The sequence below is a fragment of the Phasianus colchicus genome, chromosome 27 (assembly GCF_987193195.1).
Source record: "Phasianus colchicus chromosome 27, bPhaCol1.hap1.1, whole genome shotgun sequence".
NCBI classification, from domain to species: domain Eukaryota; kingdom Metazoa; phylum Chordata; class Aves; order Galliformes; family Phasianidae; genus Phasianus; species Phasianus colchicus.
Genome location: NC_143462.1, coordinates 4,107,977 through 4,123,799, shown reverse-complemented (window position 1 = coordinate 4,123,799; position 15,823 = coordinate 4,107,977). Strand labels below are relative to the sequence as shown.

Sequence of the window (15,823 nt, the reverse complement as noted above, 5' to 3'; positions counted from 1 at the left end):
CCCCTCCGTGCTTCGTGAAGCCCCCCGACCTCTTCCCCTATTACCCCGCCGCCCTGCAGCCCTTCCCCTATTACGCCCCCCAATCCAGCAGACCCGTCCCCCCGTGCCCCCCGCACCCCCCGCAGCCCCCGCCCTGCCAACCCAGCGACGCGTGGCAGCGCGGCCGCCTGCACTCCTGTAGGATCCCCCCGACGCCGCCCCAAAACCCCGCGACCCCGTAAGGATGGGCGATGCTGCGGAGGAGATGGAAGCGGTGCTCGGCGGGAAGGCGTGGGACGTGGGGGGCAGCGCCGAGCCCCCCGTCCCCGTGCGCCTGGGGAGCAGCGTGTGCTACGTGGTGCTGGCTGTGCTCTTCAACGCCGAGGTGAGGAGAGCCCAAAACCCCGAGTGCTCATCCCGTAACCATGAGCCGTCCATCCCGTAACCGTGAGCCGTCCATCCCATAACCACGAGTCCCCCATCCCATAACCTGAGTCCCCCATCCCATAACCATGAGCCGTCCATCCCATAACCTGAGTCCCCCATCCCATAACCGAGCCGTCCATCCCATAACCTGAGTCCCCCATCCCATAACCATGAGCTCTCCACCCTGTAACCCTGTCCATCCCATAACCATGAGTCCCCCATCCCATAACTGAGCCGTTCATCCCATAACTATGAGCTCTCTATCCCATAACCTGAGTCCCCCATCCCATAACCTGAGTCCCCCATCCCATAACCACGAGCCATCCATCCCATAACTATGAGTCCCCCATCCCATAACCATGAGCTCTCTATCCCATAACCATGAGCCATCCATCCCATAACCTGAGTCCCCCATCCCATAACCGAGCCGTCCATCCCATAACCTGAGTCCCCCATCCCATAACCTGAGTCATCCATCCCATAAACTGAGTCCCCCATCCCATAACCATGAGCTCTCTATCCCATAACCATGAGCCGTCCATCCCATAACCTGAGTCCCCCATCCCATAACCATGAGCCGTCCATCCCATAACTATGAGTCCCCCATCCCATAACCATGAGCTCTCTATCCCATAACCATGAGCTGTCCATCCCATAACCTGAGTCCCCCATCCCATAACTGTGAGCCGTCCATCCCATAACCAGGAGTCCCCCATCCTGTAACCATGATTCCCCAACCCATAATTATGAGTCCCTTCACAACCCCAAAACCCCGCATCTCCACAACCCTGCACCTCCACAACCCCACAACCCCACACCTCCACAACCCCACACTCCACAACCCCATAAACCCGCACTTCCACAACCCCGCAACTTCACAACCCTGCACCTCCACAACCCTACACCTCCACAACCCCATAAACCCGCACCTCCACAACCCCACACCTCCACAACCCTACACCTCCACAACCCCATAAACCCGCACTTCCACAACCCCACAACCCCGCAACTTCACAACCCTGCACCTCCACAACCCTACACCTCCACAACCCCATAACCCCACACCTCCATAACCCTACACCTCCATAACCCTGCACCCCCGCACCTCCACAACCCCATAAACCCGCACCTCCACAACCCCGCACCTCCACAACCCTGCACCTCTATAACCCCGCACCTCCACAACCCCAAAACCCCGCACCTCCACAACCCTAAACCTCCACAACCCCACAACCCCGCACTTACACAACCCTACACCTCCATAACCCTACACCTCCATAACCCCATAACCCTACACCTCCACAACCCTACACCTCCATAACCCCGCACCTCCATGACCCCGCACCTCCACAACCCCACACCTCCATAACCCTGCACCTCCACAACCCCACAACCCCGCACCTCCACAAACCCATAAACCCACACCTCCACAACCCTGCATCTCCACAACCCCAAAACCCCGCACCTCCACAACCCCACACCTCCACAACCCCGCACCTCCACAACCCTGCATCTCCACAACCCCAAAACCCCGCACCTCCACAACCCCGCACCTCCACAACCCCACACCTCCACAACCCCGCACCTCCTCAACCCTATAAACCCGCATCTCCACAACCCCAAAACCCCGCACCTCCACAGCCCCGCACCTCCACAACCCCACAACCCCACACCTCCACCACCCCGCACCTCCACAACCCCATAAACCCACACTTCCACAACCCCACAACCCCGCACCTCCACAACCCCGCACCTCCACAACCCCGCACCTCCACCACCCCGCACCTCCACAGCCCCACAAGCCCGCACCCCGCAGCCGCACGCCGCTCTCCCGCAGGACGCGGTGCTGCTGGTGCAGGAGTCGAAGCCCCGCTGCCGCGGGCTGTGGTACCTCCCTGCGGGACGCGTGGAGCCGCACGAGAGCCTGGCGGCGGCGCTCCGCCGGGAGGTGCGGGAGGAGGCGGGGCTGCAGTGCGAGCCGCTGACGCTGCTGGCGCTGGAGGAGCGCGGCCCCATGTGGGTGCGGTTCGTCTTCCTGGCCCGGCACACGGGTGAGCGGGGGGGGGGGGGATGGAGGGGGGTTTTGGGGGGGTTTGGGGGGGGTCTGTGGGGTGGGCAGCGCCGGGATGCGGGTGGGAGTTGTCTGCTGGCAGCCGTATGGGAAGCATAGGGGTATCTGTGTGCCTTGGCTTTGTGATGGGGTATCATCCCTTACGGCCCTACAGTGGGGCATCCGTCCCTATAGTCCTATAGTGGGCATCCATCCCTAAAACCCTACAGGGGGGCATCCGTCCCTATAGCCCTACAGTGGGGCATCCGTCCCTATAGTCCTATAGTGGGCATCCATCCCTATAGTCCTATAGTGGGTATCCATCCCTAAAGCCCTACAGTGGGGTATCCATCCCTATAGTCCTATAGTGGGCATCCATCCCTAAAGCCCTACAGTGGGGCATCCATCCCTAAAGCCCTACAGTGGGGCATCCGTCCCTATAGCCCTACAGTGGGGCATCCATCCCTAAAGCCCTACAGTGGGGCATCCATCCCTAAAGCCCTACAGTGGGGCATCCATCCCTTATAGCCCTACAATAGGGTGTCCGTGTGCCTTACAGCCCTATAGTGGGTGCTGGCATCCCTTACTGCCCTACAATGGGGTATCCGTGCCCCTCACAGCCCCATGGCTCGGTATCAGTGCCCAGATGCACTCTAAAAAGATGGCAGCCATCCCATCCCATCCCATCCCATCCCATCCCATCCCATCCCATCCCATCCCATCCCATCCCATCCCACCCCACCCCACCCCATCCCATCCCAGGACATTGTGGTCCCCTGTCCATCCCCACCCCACCCCACCTCATCCCCATCCCCATCCCCATCCCCATCCCCATCCCCATCCCTTCCTCATCCCTTTCCCATCCCATCCCCATCCCATCCCCATCCCCACTCCATCCCCATCTCATCCCAGTCCCCATCCCATCCCATGTTATCCCATCCCATCCCATCTCCCATCCCACGTTATTCCATCCCATCCCCATCCCATCCCCATCCCCTCCCCATCCCATCCCATGTTATTCCATCCCATCCCCATCCCCTCCCCATCCCATCCCATGTTATTCCATCCCATCCCATCCCATCCCCATCCCACCCCATCCCTTCCCCATCCCATCCCATGTTATTCCATCTCATCCATCCCTTCCTCATCCCATCCCCATCCCATCTCCCATCCCATGTTATTCCATCCCCATCCCACCCCATCTCATCTCATCCCATCCCATCCCTATCCCCACCCCACCCCATCCCATCCCCACCCCACCCCATTCCTTCCCCATCCCATCCCACGTTATTCCATCCCCATCCCATCCCAATTGCCCCCCCCCCAGCCCCATCACCGCCCCCCTCTCTGCCCCCCCAGGCGGAACCCTGAAGACCCTTCGTGACGCGGACGCGGATTCCCTGCAGGCGGTTTGGTGGCACGGAGACCCCCGCGCGCTCCCGCTGCGCGCTCCCGACATCCTCCCCCTTCTGGACCTGGCGTCCCGCTACCGCCGCCCCCCCCCCCGCACCCCCCCACCCTCCCGCAGGAGCTGCCGTGCTCCCAGCTCTGCCTGCGGCTCCTCGTCGCCTTCCCTTGCGGATCCGGGGGGGACCTTTGGGTGCTGCTGAGCTCCGCCGCCCCCCCCCGCCTCCCGGTGGTGCCCTGGATCGCCCCCCCCCCGCAAAGCCGCCGTTCCCTCCGCCTCCCGGCTCTGCAGCTCCTGCGGGGCTGCATGCGGGCGGACCCCCCCCCCGCGCACGTGGGGCTGCTGGGGCTGCAGCACGGCGCCGAGGGGCCCGGGGGGGCGGACGGGGTTTGTTTTAACGTGCTGCTGAGCCTCGAACCCCCCGAACCCGCCGACGGACCCCCCCCGCTGCGGGACCCCGCCTGGCGATGGGGGAAAGTGGACGAGGAGGGGTTGAAGGGGCGCATCCTGCAGCGGGTGCGGGGGGGGGGCACGGTGCCCATCCGTAGCTAAACCCTAACCCAGCCCCCCCCCCTCATCTCCCACCCCCTCCCCGTGCTCGGGCGCGTTTGCTTTTGGCAAAGCAGCCTTTGCACGCGGCCGGGGGGGGGGTGTTGGAAAAGAACACCGCCCCCCCCCCAACCTTATCGCCCACATCGTCCCCATCGTTTCATGCCCCCCCCCCCCCCCCCAATCATGGATGGAGTGGAAATAAAGCGGCCGCCGCTTCCTCGCACCCCCCCCCCCCCCAAAGCTCTGTGTGGGCTGCCTGTGGGGGGGGGGGGGGGGGGGGGGGAACAGAGGCTCCGAGCTCACGGTTTTATTGCGCGACCCCCCCGGGGGGAACAACAACGCGCACAGACACAGCGCTGCACCCAGCAATGCCCCCCCCACCCCGCAGTGCCCCCCCCCCCCCAGCAGCAGGAGTGGCTCCAATTCTTGCAGGTGGGGGGGCTGCAGTTCACCACCACTTTGTTGCCACCGCATCCGACTATTGCACCCCCCCCTCCCCCCCCCAAGGCCGAACGCTACGGGGACAGCAGCGATGTGGGGCAGGAAACCCCCCACCATAAGGACGAGCCCCCACCGCAGGGGGCTGCATTCTGCACCAGGTTGGGGGGGGGGGGGCTCTGTGCCCTCTGTGCCCCCTCTCCCTCTTCACCCCATGCCATAGGGTTGGGGCTCAGGGTGCTCAGGTTTTGGGGGTTCGGTGCCCGCAGTGCCACCCTCTCTCTCCCCTCCCCCAGGTTTTGGGGTCCGTTGGGCACCATTGGGTTCTATTGGGCACCACTGGGGTCTATTGGGCACCACGGGGGTCCGTTGGGCACCACTGGGTTCTATTGGGCACCATGGGGGTCCGTTGGGCACCATTGGGGTCCGTTGGGCACCACTGGGGTCTGCTGGGCACCACTGGAGTCTATTGGGCACGATTGGGGTCCATTGGGTTCTACTGGGATCTGTTGGGCACCATTGGGTTCTATTGGGCACCATTGGGTTCTGTTGGGCACCATGGGGGTCTACTGGGCACCACTGGGCTCCGTTGGGCACCATGGGGGTCCGTTAGGTTCTATTGGGGTCTATTGGGCACCTTTGGGGTCTGTTGGGCAGCACTGGAGTCTATTGGGCACGATTGGGGTCCATTGGGTTCTACTGGGGTCCGTTGGGTACCACTGGGATCCGCTGGGCACCACTGGGGTCCGTTGGGATCCGTCGGGCACCATGGGGATTCGTTGGGCACCATTGGGTTCTATTGGGCACCACTGGGGTCCGTTGGGTTCTATTGGGGTCCGTTGGGCACCATTGGGTTCTATTGGGCACCATTGGGGTCCGTTGGGCACCACTGGAGTCTATTGGGCACGATTGGGGTTCATTGGGTTCTACTGGGATCCGTTGGGCACCACTGGGGTCCGTTGGGTTCTATTGGGGTCCGTTGGGCACCATTGGATTCTATTGGGCACCACTGGGGTCTGTTGGGATCCGTTGGGCACTATGGGGATTCATTGGGCAGCACTGGGGTCCGTTGGGCACCATTGGGTTCTACTGGGCACCATTGGGGTCCGTTGGGCACCATTGGGATCCATTGGGCACCACTGGAGTCTATTGGGCACGATTGGGGTCCATTGGGTTCTACTGGGGTCCGTTGGGCACCATTGGGTTCTGTTGGGCACCACTGGGGGTCCGTTGGGCACCACTGGGGTCTCTTGGGCACCACTGGGTTCTACTGGGCACCACTGGGGTCCATTGGGTTCTATTGGGGTCCGTTGGGCACAGCTGGGCACCATTGGGACCATTTCCACCATCTCCGCCCCACTGGGAAACCCACACCGAAAACACAGAGAAGCAGTGACCCCACAGAAGGTTTGGGGTGCCGGTGTGACCCCACAGAAGGTTTGGGGTGCCGATGTGACCCCACAGAAGGTTTGGGGTGCCGGTGTGCCCCCCCAGCACGGCCCCATAGCAGCTCTCCAGCACCGCAGCCCGGCTCGGTCCCCGCGCGGCACAGCATCACTCCGCTCACATCGCTGCTTTCATCTCCCACTCCTGAGAGCCACCGGGATGGGGGTCAGCTGTGTGCACCCCCCCTCGTATCCCCTTGACCCCCCCCCCCCCAGCTCTGCCCCACACCTTTCTCTTCTGCAGCACCTTCCCTCTCTCCGTGCTGCCCATGGATGCGGGACGCTTCCAGGCGCTCCTGGCGGACGCAGCGCGCTTCAGGAGGGGCGAAAGGAAAGAGCCCTGCGATGGGATGGGGGGAGGTGAGGGGCGATGAGTGACACCCCCCCCCACGACCCCCCAACCCCACCTGGTGGTGGCTGCAGTCCCACACCTCGCAGCTGGCCGTGGGTGACTTGCCGTGGGGCAGCAGGGTCAGCTCGGAGCCGGCCTTCAGCCTGCTTTTCTCCAGCCTGGAGGCGGCTCTCTTCCCTATGGGGGCAGCGGGGCTGTGCTGTAGGGCACAGGAACCCCCACCCCATAGCCAGGGCCGTTGGGTCTTACCGGTGAGGAGATCCAAGCTGTCCCGAGTTCCTTTCCTCTGGGGAAGCGTCAGGGTGCGCTGGGAGTGGAAGAAATCCCTGGTGTGGAGCTGCGGGCTGCCCTCGTCCTGCTGCCGGCCCTGGGGAACTGCAGCTGCTGCTGGGAGAGCAAATGGAGCAGAACGGGGGGATGGATGGAGGGAGGGGTGGATGGAGAGCATGGGTGGAGGGGTGGAGAAAAGAAAGAGCAAAGAAGGATGGAGAGGATGGATGGAGGGAGGGGAGTAGAAGGATTGGAGGAAGGATGAGGGGAAGAAGAAGGGGGATGGAAGAAGGATGGAGGGAGAAAAGATGGAAGATGGATGGAGGATGGAGAAAAGAAGAGGGAGGGAGGGAGGGAAGGAAGAGAGGGAGGGAGGGAGGGTAGTGGAAGGATGGACGAAGGATGGACGAAGGATGGACGAAGGATGGACGAAGGATGGACGAAGGATGAGGGGAAGAAGGGAGATGGAAGAAGGATGGAGGATAAAGAAAAGAGGAAGGAGGGAGGGAGGGAAGGAAGGGATGAAGGGAGGAAGGAAGATGAAGGAAGGGAGGAAGGAAGGAAGACGGAGGAAGGGTGGAAGGAAATAAGGATGGATGGGGGAAGGAGGAAAGGTAGAAGGGTGGAGGAGAGGTGGATGGAGCACCTCCCAGCACCACAAAGCACGTGGCCATGGAGGACACGACGCCAGCCAGCACCCAGCGCTGCTGTGCTGCAGCCCCACCGCCTCACCTCCATGCAGGGACGCAGGGCTGCCGCTGGGCGCTGCAGATGTGGGTCTGCTGCGCTGCCCTCGCACTGCCAGGTCCACACTGTGCTGCTTTGGACAGAAACCTATGGGTGAGTGGCCAGAGGGGACGCATCCCCATGTCCCCACATCCCAACATTCCCACATCTCCATATCCCCATATCTCCATATCCCCACATCCCCACGTCCCCACATCTCCATGTCCCCACATCCCCACGTCCCCACATCTCCATGTCCCCACATCTCCATGTCCCCACATTCCCACATCTCCACATGTCCCCACATCTCAACATCCCCACGTCCCCAAATCCCCACATCTCCATGTCTCCACATCCCCACATCTCCATGTCCCCATGTCCCCCATCCCCACATCCCCATGTCCCCACATCTCCATGTCCCCATGTCCCCACATCTCCAGATCCCCACATCCCCATGTCTCCATGTCCCCACATCTCCATGTCCCCATGTCCCCACATCCCCACATCCCCATGTCCCCACATCTCCACGTCCCCATGTCCCCACATCTCCATGTCCCCATGTCCTCACATCTCCAGATCCCCACATCCCCATGTCTCCAAGTCCCCACATCCCCATGTCCTCACATCCCCACATCCCCATGTCCTCACATCCCCACATCCCCATGTCTCCATGTCCCCACATCTCCATGTCCCCACATCTCCATGTCCTCACATCCCCACATCTCCATGTCCTCACATCCCCACATCTCCATGTCCTCACATCCCCATATCCCCACATCTCCATGTCCTCACATCTCCATGTCCCCATATCCCCACATCCCCCTGTCCCCCCGTCCCCAAGGCACAGCAGCGAGGTTACCAAGCGCTGCAGCCGCTCCTCATTAGAGCAGAGGTGCCGGGGGGCTGCAGATGCTGGGGGCTGCCCGAAGGGGTCGTCCATGTAGGCGTTGGGGGTCGGGACGCGGCGCAGGAGCAGCCCTCTGCGAGCAGGATGGGGGCTGTGAGGTGCAGCCCCACACTGGGCTTGGGGTGGCCGTGCTGCCATCTCCTTACCCCGCTGCGGTTGAGGGGCCGCCATCCCCCAGCCCGGGGGTCTCCGCACACAGGTTGGCCCCCGGTGGGCGCCCTCCTCCTTTGGCCCGCAGGGATTTCATCCAGGCCTCCCTTTCCTCATCCGAACGGCTCTGGGATGAGGCAGAGGGATGCAATGGGGAGGGGGGAACAGGGGAACACCCCCAAAGCGGGGCGCACAGGGATGGGTGCCACTCACCCACCTGCAGCGCGGTGAACTCCCGGACCCTGCGGGCGACGTAGAGGCGTTGGGGGGACCCGGAGGCGGTGATGTGGGGGCCGTCCTGCAGCACAGCACAGGGGGGGGGCCTCGGGGAGCCCCCCGACTCGGGGAACATCCGCAGGGCTCCCCGCCGTGCCGCGCACCACAGCCGCTGCCAGCGCAGCCGCACAGCCAGCAGACCTACGGGATCGTCCTGTGTCGGTACAGCCCTGCCGGGGGGCACAAAGCATGGGGACCCCCGGGGCATCACACCTCCTTTGGTGTCCAAGCTGGGGCTGCGGGAGGGGCTCCGCCGGGTGCCGTCCTCCTCCTCCTCCTCCTTTGGGTTGGAGGTCTGAGAATGGAGACCCCGAGAGCACCGAACAAATGGGGGTGGGGGCACAAAACACGGCAGCACAGCCACAGTGGGGTGGTGGGGTGGGAGGTGAGGGTGGGGTGGGGGGGTGGGAGGTTGGGGTGGGATTTTAGGATGGGGTGCTGAGGTGGGATGTTGGGATGGGGTGTTGGGATGGGGTGTTGGGATGGGATTTTAGGATGGGGTGGTGGGATGGGGCATTAGGGTGGGATTTTAGAGTGGGAATTTGGGATTGGATGGGAGGTTGGGATGGGATTTTAGGATGGGGTGGTGGGGTGGGAGGTTGGGATGGGGCTTTGGGATGGGATTTTAGGGTGGGATGATGGGATGGGATGTTGGGATGGGATTTTAGAGTGGGATGTTGGGATTGGATGGGAGGTTGGGATGGGATTTTAGGATGGGGTGGTGGGGTGGGTTGTTGGGATGGGATTTTAGGGTGGGATATTGGGATTGGATTTGATGGTGGGGTTTCAGGTTGGGATGCTGTGATGTCATGCTGGGGTGGGATTTCAGGGTGAGACGCTGGGGTGGGATGTTGGGATGGGATTTGAGGGTAGGATGTCGGGTTGGGATGCTGTGATGTTGGGTTGGGGTGGGATGTTGGGATGGGATTTGAGGGGAGATGTTGAGTTGGGATGCTGGGGTGGGTTGTTGGGGTGGGATGATGGGTGGGTGGGAGGTAGGGAGGGAGGGAGGAAGGGAGGTTGGATGGAAGGATGGAAGGGAGGAAGGGAAGGATGGAAGGGAGGGAGGGAAGGATGGAAGGGAGGGAGGGAAGGGAGGGAGGGAAGGATGGAAGGGAAGGATGGAAGGGAAGGATGGAAGGGAGGGATGGAAGGGAGGGATGGAAAGGGAGGGATGGAAAGGGAGGGATGGAAAGGGAGGGAAATGCTCACCCTGCTGAATGCTCTGCAGGGCGATGCTGGGGGGCTGCAGGCTGCCAGCCCACTCGAGGAATTGCTGCTGACCTCCTCGATCACCTGGCAAAGGGGAGAAAGCGAGCACTGCGTCCCCACGCTGCAGCCCCGCACACGCGTGGATGTGAGCTGGGACGGATGACACCCCCCAAGGTGACACCGCTTTATCCATCCCCGACCAGCAGGGCAGCACCCGGCAGCGCTGTGCCCCACCTCCCCGCACTGAGCTCTGCGGGGCTGCAACACCTCCAAACCTTCCTCCAGTCCTCCGCCTGCTGCCGGCTGGGGAAGCCGATGAGCAGCGCTTCGCCCGCCGTCCCCACCACCTTCAGAGCGTGCTGCAGCCTCCGGCCTCGCTTCTCCTTGTAGGAAACGCGGCAGCCCTGCAGGTCCAGCTGCAGCACCGGCTGCAGGTCGGCCGCACACCTGAAACCCTACGGGATGCGGACGGGTCGCTATTGGGGTCGGTCGCTGCTCCCTTTCTCCCGACCCGTTGCTCCCCCCCTCGCACCAGCAGCGTGCGCTCCCGAACCACGAAGAGCTGCTTTGCCCAGCGCCCCAACCAGCGCTTCCTCCACAGGAACCCGCAGAGCTGAGCCTGGGGGCGGCCGGGGGGGTCGGCTGGGGGGGGGTGGGCTGGAGGACGTGGCAGGTAATGGGCACGGTCGGTCACAACGTCCTCGTCCTCCCCGTACGACTCGTAGTGGCTGCTGTCGGTGTCGGAACCGCCTGCGGGTGAGGGGGGGGGTGATGGGGGGTGGGGGGCAAGTTGGGTGCATGGGGGGTATGGGGGGTGATGGGGGGACGGGGGGGGTGGGGTGAGATGGGGAATGGGGGGCACGGGGGGGTAAGGGAGAATGGGAGGAAGATGAGGGGGATAATGGGGGAAGATGAGGGGGATAATGGGGGAAGATGAGGGGGATAATGGGGGATAGGGAGGGATTGGGGCACGAGGTAGGGGAAAAGGGGGGAGGATAAAGGGGGATGAGGGGATAGGAGGGACATGGGGGGGATATGGGACATGGGGGTGCAATAGGGGATAGGGGTGCAATGGGGGATAAGGGGGAATGTGGGGAAGATAATGGGAATAATGGGGGATAGGGAGGATAAGATGGGGGACAAGAGGGGGAGGATAGAGGGGGTGGGGGAGATAGGGGGGATAGGGATATAGGGTGCATGGGGGGGGATATGGGATGCATGGGGTGCTCACCGTGTCCTGTGCAGCTGAGGGGTTTGGTGTCTTCGTAGGAACCCTCGGGTGGCGGGGGGGGCGAGGAGCCCCGTGCCTTTCTCTGAGGGGGGCGGGGGGGTCCCCAAGGGGACCACAGGGGACGGATGGGAGCTCACTCACACCCAGCGCTTCCCAGAGCCGCCGTGCAGGGATGGCTGCACCCAGACCCCCTCCTCCCCCCCCCCAGCTTTCCTCCCCCCATCCTTACCCCCACCTGTGAGCTCTGGGTGCTGCCCTGGAGACGCTCACACGCTCTCCCTCCTCTTGCATCCATCACTGCAGCTCCTGGGGGGGATTTTGGGGGGGGGGGGTTGGAGCAGGATTGCAAGCAGTGCAGTGAGCAGAACGGGGAGCAGCTCGGAGCTCGGTGCACAGCACAACTCACCTGCACCACCCCGGCACTGCCGGGTCCCCGAGGAAGGCGAGAGGCAGCGCATCATCATGTACTCCGCATCCTCTGCTGCTGCTGCTGCTGGAGGGGGGGGGATTTGAGTCACGGCCCCCCCAGCACCCCCTGTTGCTCCCTGTTGCACTCACCTGCCGGGCCCTGCAGCCGTTGCAGCAGCTCTCCCACCGACTGCTTCTTGGCTCGGGCTGCGGCGCTGAGGTTCTCCCGGTCGAGGAGGAGCAGGAAGGAGCTCAGGTCGGCCAGCAGCGCCTCCAGGTCTGCAGGGGGAGCAGCGTGGCAGCCCCAACCCCGGGGAAAATCCCACCACTGCTGGCCCCCACACGGGTCGGTTGTGGGTTGGGTCCCAAAGTGCTGCTCCAGGAGGGAGGGGAGCGCAGCGCATGGGAGCTGCATGGAGGCCGCTCCGTGCGTGCAAAAAATGGGAGCACGGAGGGGGGTCTCGGGGGTCCTGCAGCAGCAGCAGGGCCAGGCACCGCTGTTGGTGCCTGCATCCCTGCAGCAATGCATCCCCATTGCATCCCCATTGGATCTCCATGGTGCCTGCATCCCTGCAGCAATGCATCCCCATTGCATCCCCATGGTGCCTGCATCCCTGCAGCAATGCATCCCCATTGCATCCCTATTTCATCCCCATAGTGCCTCCATCCCTGCACCACAACATCCCCATTGCACCCCCATGGTGCCTGCATCCTTGCAGCAATGCATCCCCATTGCATCCCTATTTCATCCCCATGGTGCCAGCATCCCTGCACCAATGCATCCCCATTGCATCCCTATTTCATCCCCATGGTGCCTGCATCCCTGCACCACAACATCCCCATTGCACCCCCATGGTGCCTGCATCCCTGCAGCAATGCATCCCCATTGCATCCCCATGGTGCCTGCATTCCTGCACCACTGCATCCCCATTGCATCCCCAAGGTGCCAGCATCCTTGCACCCAATGCTTCCCCACTGCACCCCATAGAGACAGCATCCCTGCACCAATGCATCCCCATTGCATCCGCATGGTGCCTGCATCCCTGCAGCAATGCACCCCCACTGCATCCCCATTGCATCCCCATGGTGCCAGCATCCCTGCACCACTGCGTCCCCATTGCATCCTCATGGTGCCAGCATCCTTGCACCCAATGCTTCCCCACTGCACCCCATAGAGACAACATCCCTGCACCAATGCATCCCCACTGCATCCCCAAGGTGCCAGCATCCCTGCACCACTGCATCCCCACTGCATCCCCATGGTGCCTGCATCCCTGCACCTCTGTGTCCCCATTGCATCCCCATGGTGCCAGCATCCTTGCACCCAATGCTTCCCCACTGCACCCCATAGAGACAGTGTCCCTGCAGCAATGCATCCCCACTGCATCCCCACGGTGCCAGCACCCCAGCACCCAGCACATCCCTGCATCCACCCTGCACGGCTCTTCGTGGATGAGTCGCAGCTCCAAAGGGAGCAGCAGACCCCCCCGCTCCCCTCCCCAGGAGCAGCAGCAGCAGATGGGCAAAGAGATGCAGGCAGCAGATCCTGTGCACGGCGCGTGGGATGGGAGGTGCTGGCAGCGGGGAAACGCGTGCGCCGAGGGGAGAGGAAACATCTGGCAGAGCAGCAGGGCTGAGCAATGCCGGAGCTGCGCCCAAACATCTGGATTGCCCTGGAAACGGGGGGAAGGGAGGGGACAAGAAAGGGGGGACGAACTCCCCGAGCAACCCGGGGTGCTGCTGGGGGGGGCTGTGGGGTGGATGCTGCCTGCTGTGCTCGGCTCTGCCTCCCCCTCCGTGCTCCTCTCCTCTTCCCAAACCCAATTCCTCAGCCATCACATCTCCGCCCTCCCGCTGCTCCCCAGACCCCCCCATCCCTTCCTGACCCCCCCCCAGCACCCCGCTGTGCTCACAGCTCTGTGCCCCACGGTGCGTGTGGGGTCACCAGTGGCGACACCGTGGCGTTTGGGGGGGGGCAAGAGACGGACAGCAGCTGTGGGGCAGGGGGGGAAAACAGCCCCCAACCGCAGCGGCACGAGGAGGGGATGCTATGGGGTCGGGGACGCCATGGGGTCGGGGATGCTGTGGGGTCAAATGAGGAGCCTATGGGGCGGGAGGGGGGTCCACAGCTGCGGGGCACCCCAGGGAGCGCAGCGGGATGACTCAGAGGAGGAGATGGAGGAGAGGCCTGGAGCTGCGCCCGGCCGCAGCGTGACCCCATGCCGCGGCCATAGGGTGGGGGCCCTTCCCTCCGCCCCCACGGCGTCGCCGTGCCCCCGCATTGTCCCCACGGGAGCAGCCCCTTCCCCCACAGCCCATCCCGTGACTCCCCCTCGCCCTCCCCTTGTTTACTCTCCTTCCTGCGCACACCCACACCCCCCTGACACCCCAACCCCGTGCCCACCCCACACCGCTCCACCCCGGGGCTCCTCATGCACCCCCCTCTGCCCTATCTGTAAGCTTGCACCCCCCGGATGTGCACCCTAAAATCCTGCACCCCCCCCCAAAGTGTACACCCTCCTCTATGCGCACCCCAAGGCGCGCAGCCCCACTCAGACTCGCACCCCAATCTCCCTCCTGCTGTTGCACCCCAACTCTCGCACCCCCCCAGCCTTGCATCCTCCAGCTGTGCACCCCCAGGTTTGCACCCCAATACCCACCACCCCAACTCCTGCACCCCCCCGATACTCTCACCCCATATACTCACACCCCCTACACCCACATCCCCTATGTTCACCCTCCCTTAAACCAACACCCCCTGACGCTCCCACCCCCTACACCCCCACCCCATACTCACCCCTTATACCCTCATCCCTGACACCCCCACCCCATACTCTCACTCCCTACACCCCCACACCCCTATAACACTCGCCCTCCCCTAAACCTACACCTCCAACACTCTCCCATACCCTCAACCCCCCATTCCTCTCCCCCCTATACCTGCACGCCCTATATTCACCCTCCCCTATACCCACATCCCCTATACTCATCTCCCACCCCCCCCCCATACCTTCACACCCCACACTCACCCTCCCCTAACTCAACACCCCCCTACACTCACTCCCATACCCCCACCCCATATTCTCACTCCCTATAACCCACACCCCTATAACCCACACCCCCTATATCCTCATGCCCCCTATAACTCGCACCCCTATATCCTCACACCCCTATAATCCACACCCCTATACCCTCACACCCCTTTACCTCACGCCCCCATATCCTCACACTCCTATATCCTCACACCCCTGTAATCCACACCCCTATACCCCACACCTCCATATCCTCACACCCCCATATCCTCACACCCCCATATCCTCACACCCCCATATCCTCACACCCCCATAACCCACACCCCTATAACCCACACCCCCATAACCCACACCCCTATACTCTCACACCCCCATAACCCACACCCCCATATCCTCACACCCCCATAACCCACACCCCCATATCCTCACATCCCCATATCCTCACACCCCCATATCCTCACACCCCCTACACCCACCCTCCCCACCCCCCACCCCCCTACACCCCCACATCCTATACCCCACCCCCCACCCCCTCACCTCACCCCGCAAAACCGACACCCCCTTGACACTCTCACCCCCTACACCCGCACCCCACACCCTCACTCACCCCTACAACCGCCCCCTCCCCATACTCTCATCCCCCCCCCCCGTACCTCTCTGCCGGGCCATGGCTGGGGCAGCGCTCACATCGCGGCGGTTCCGACACCGCACTGCCGACCCGGTTCGGCCGCACCGCCCCATAGAAAAGCCCAGGAGGAGGGGTCGGATCCCTCCCGGAGCAGCACCGCCATCTGTAGGGCCGAACGCGGATCGAAGCAACGGCACCGGGACGGGGAGGAGGGGTAAATTGGGGGGGGTGGGGATGGGATGGGCTGGGAATGCCATTTTTCACCTTTAATTCGAAGCCAACCAAAAAATAGAATATAATCATTGTAAGAAGAAGAATTAAAAATAAAAATCA

At 63.0% G+C, this 15,823-nt stretch overlaps 2 protein-coding genes across 14 annotated transcripts; one reads left to right on the top strand and one right to left on the bottom strand.

Annotated features, from left to right (window-relative positions):
- The first annotated feature begins 222 nt into the window (after nt 1-222).
- On the top strand, nt 223-4,578 carry NUDT18 (nudix hydrolase 18). The gene is given in 4 exon segments (XM_090125599.1): nt 223-364; nt 2,243-2,456; nt 3,815-3,951; nt 3,954-4,578. Coding segments are annotated over 4 exon segments (954 nt in total). The 5' UTR covers nt 223; the 3' UTR covers nt 4,416-4,578.
- A 120-nt stretch (nt 4,579-4,698) lies between these two features.
- LOC116241203 (actin filament-associated protein 1-like 2) lies at nt 4,699-15,747 on the bottom strand. Of its 13 annotated transcripts, none has more exons than XM_090125808.1 (16): nt 15,516-15,747; nt 11,981-12,109; nt 11,829-11,918; nt 11,652-11,728; nt 11,423-11,504; nt 10,724-10,941; nt 10,467-10,646; nt 10,192-10,275; nt 9,193-9,274; nt 8,921-9,120; nt 8,700-8,830; nt 8,506-8,626; nt 7,653-7,740; nt 6,706-7,037; nt 6,528-6,638; nt 4,699-6,443 (listed from the first exon to the last, which is right to left on the bottom strand). In XM_090125808.1, exons 1-16 carry the CDS (start codon nt 15,745-15,747, stop codon nt 6,417-6,419), a joined length of 2,184 nt encoding a protein of 727 aa, XP_089981934.1. In that variant the 3' UTR covers nt 4,699-6,416. The 13 variants fall into 13 exon arrangements, with proteins under 13 accessions (XP_089981934.1, XP_089981936.1, XP_089981923.1 ...); XM_090125810.1 differs by having other exon boundaries at nt 8,917-8,945; XM_090125807.1 differs by having other exon boundaries at nt 4,700-6,443; nt 6,706-6,827; nt 6,900-7,037; nt 8,921-9,274.
- Nucleotides 15,748-15,823: the final 76 nt, after the last annotated feature.

What these genes read in the sequence shown, in the direction of transcription:
- LOC116241203 (XM_090125797.1), bottom strand. Translation starts at nt 15,747, where the DNA reads ATGGCATTCCCAGCCCATCCCATCCCCACCCCCCCCAATTTACCCCTC. An exon ending in ACGGCTGCAGGGCCCGGCAG is followed by an intron (nt 11,919 to 11,980) that starts GTGAGTGCAACA and finishes TCCCCCCCCCTC; the next exon opens with CAGCAGCAGCAGCAGCAGAG. An exon ending in GGGACTGCAGCCACCACCAG is followed by an intron (nt 6,639 to 6,705) that starts GTGGGGTTGGGG and finishes ATCCCATCGCAG; the next exon opens with GGCTCTTTCCTTTCGCCCCT.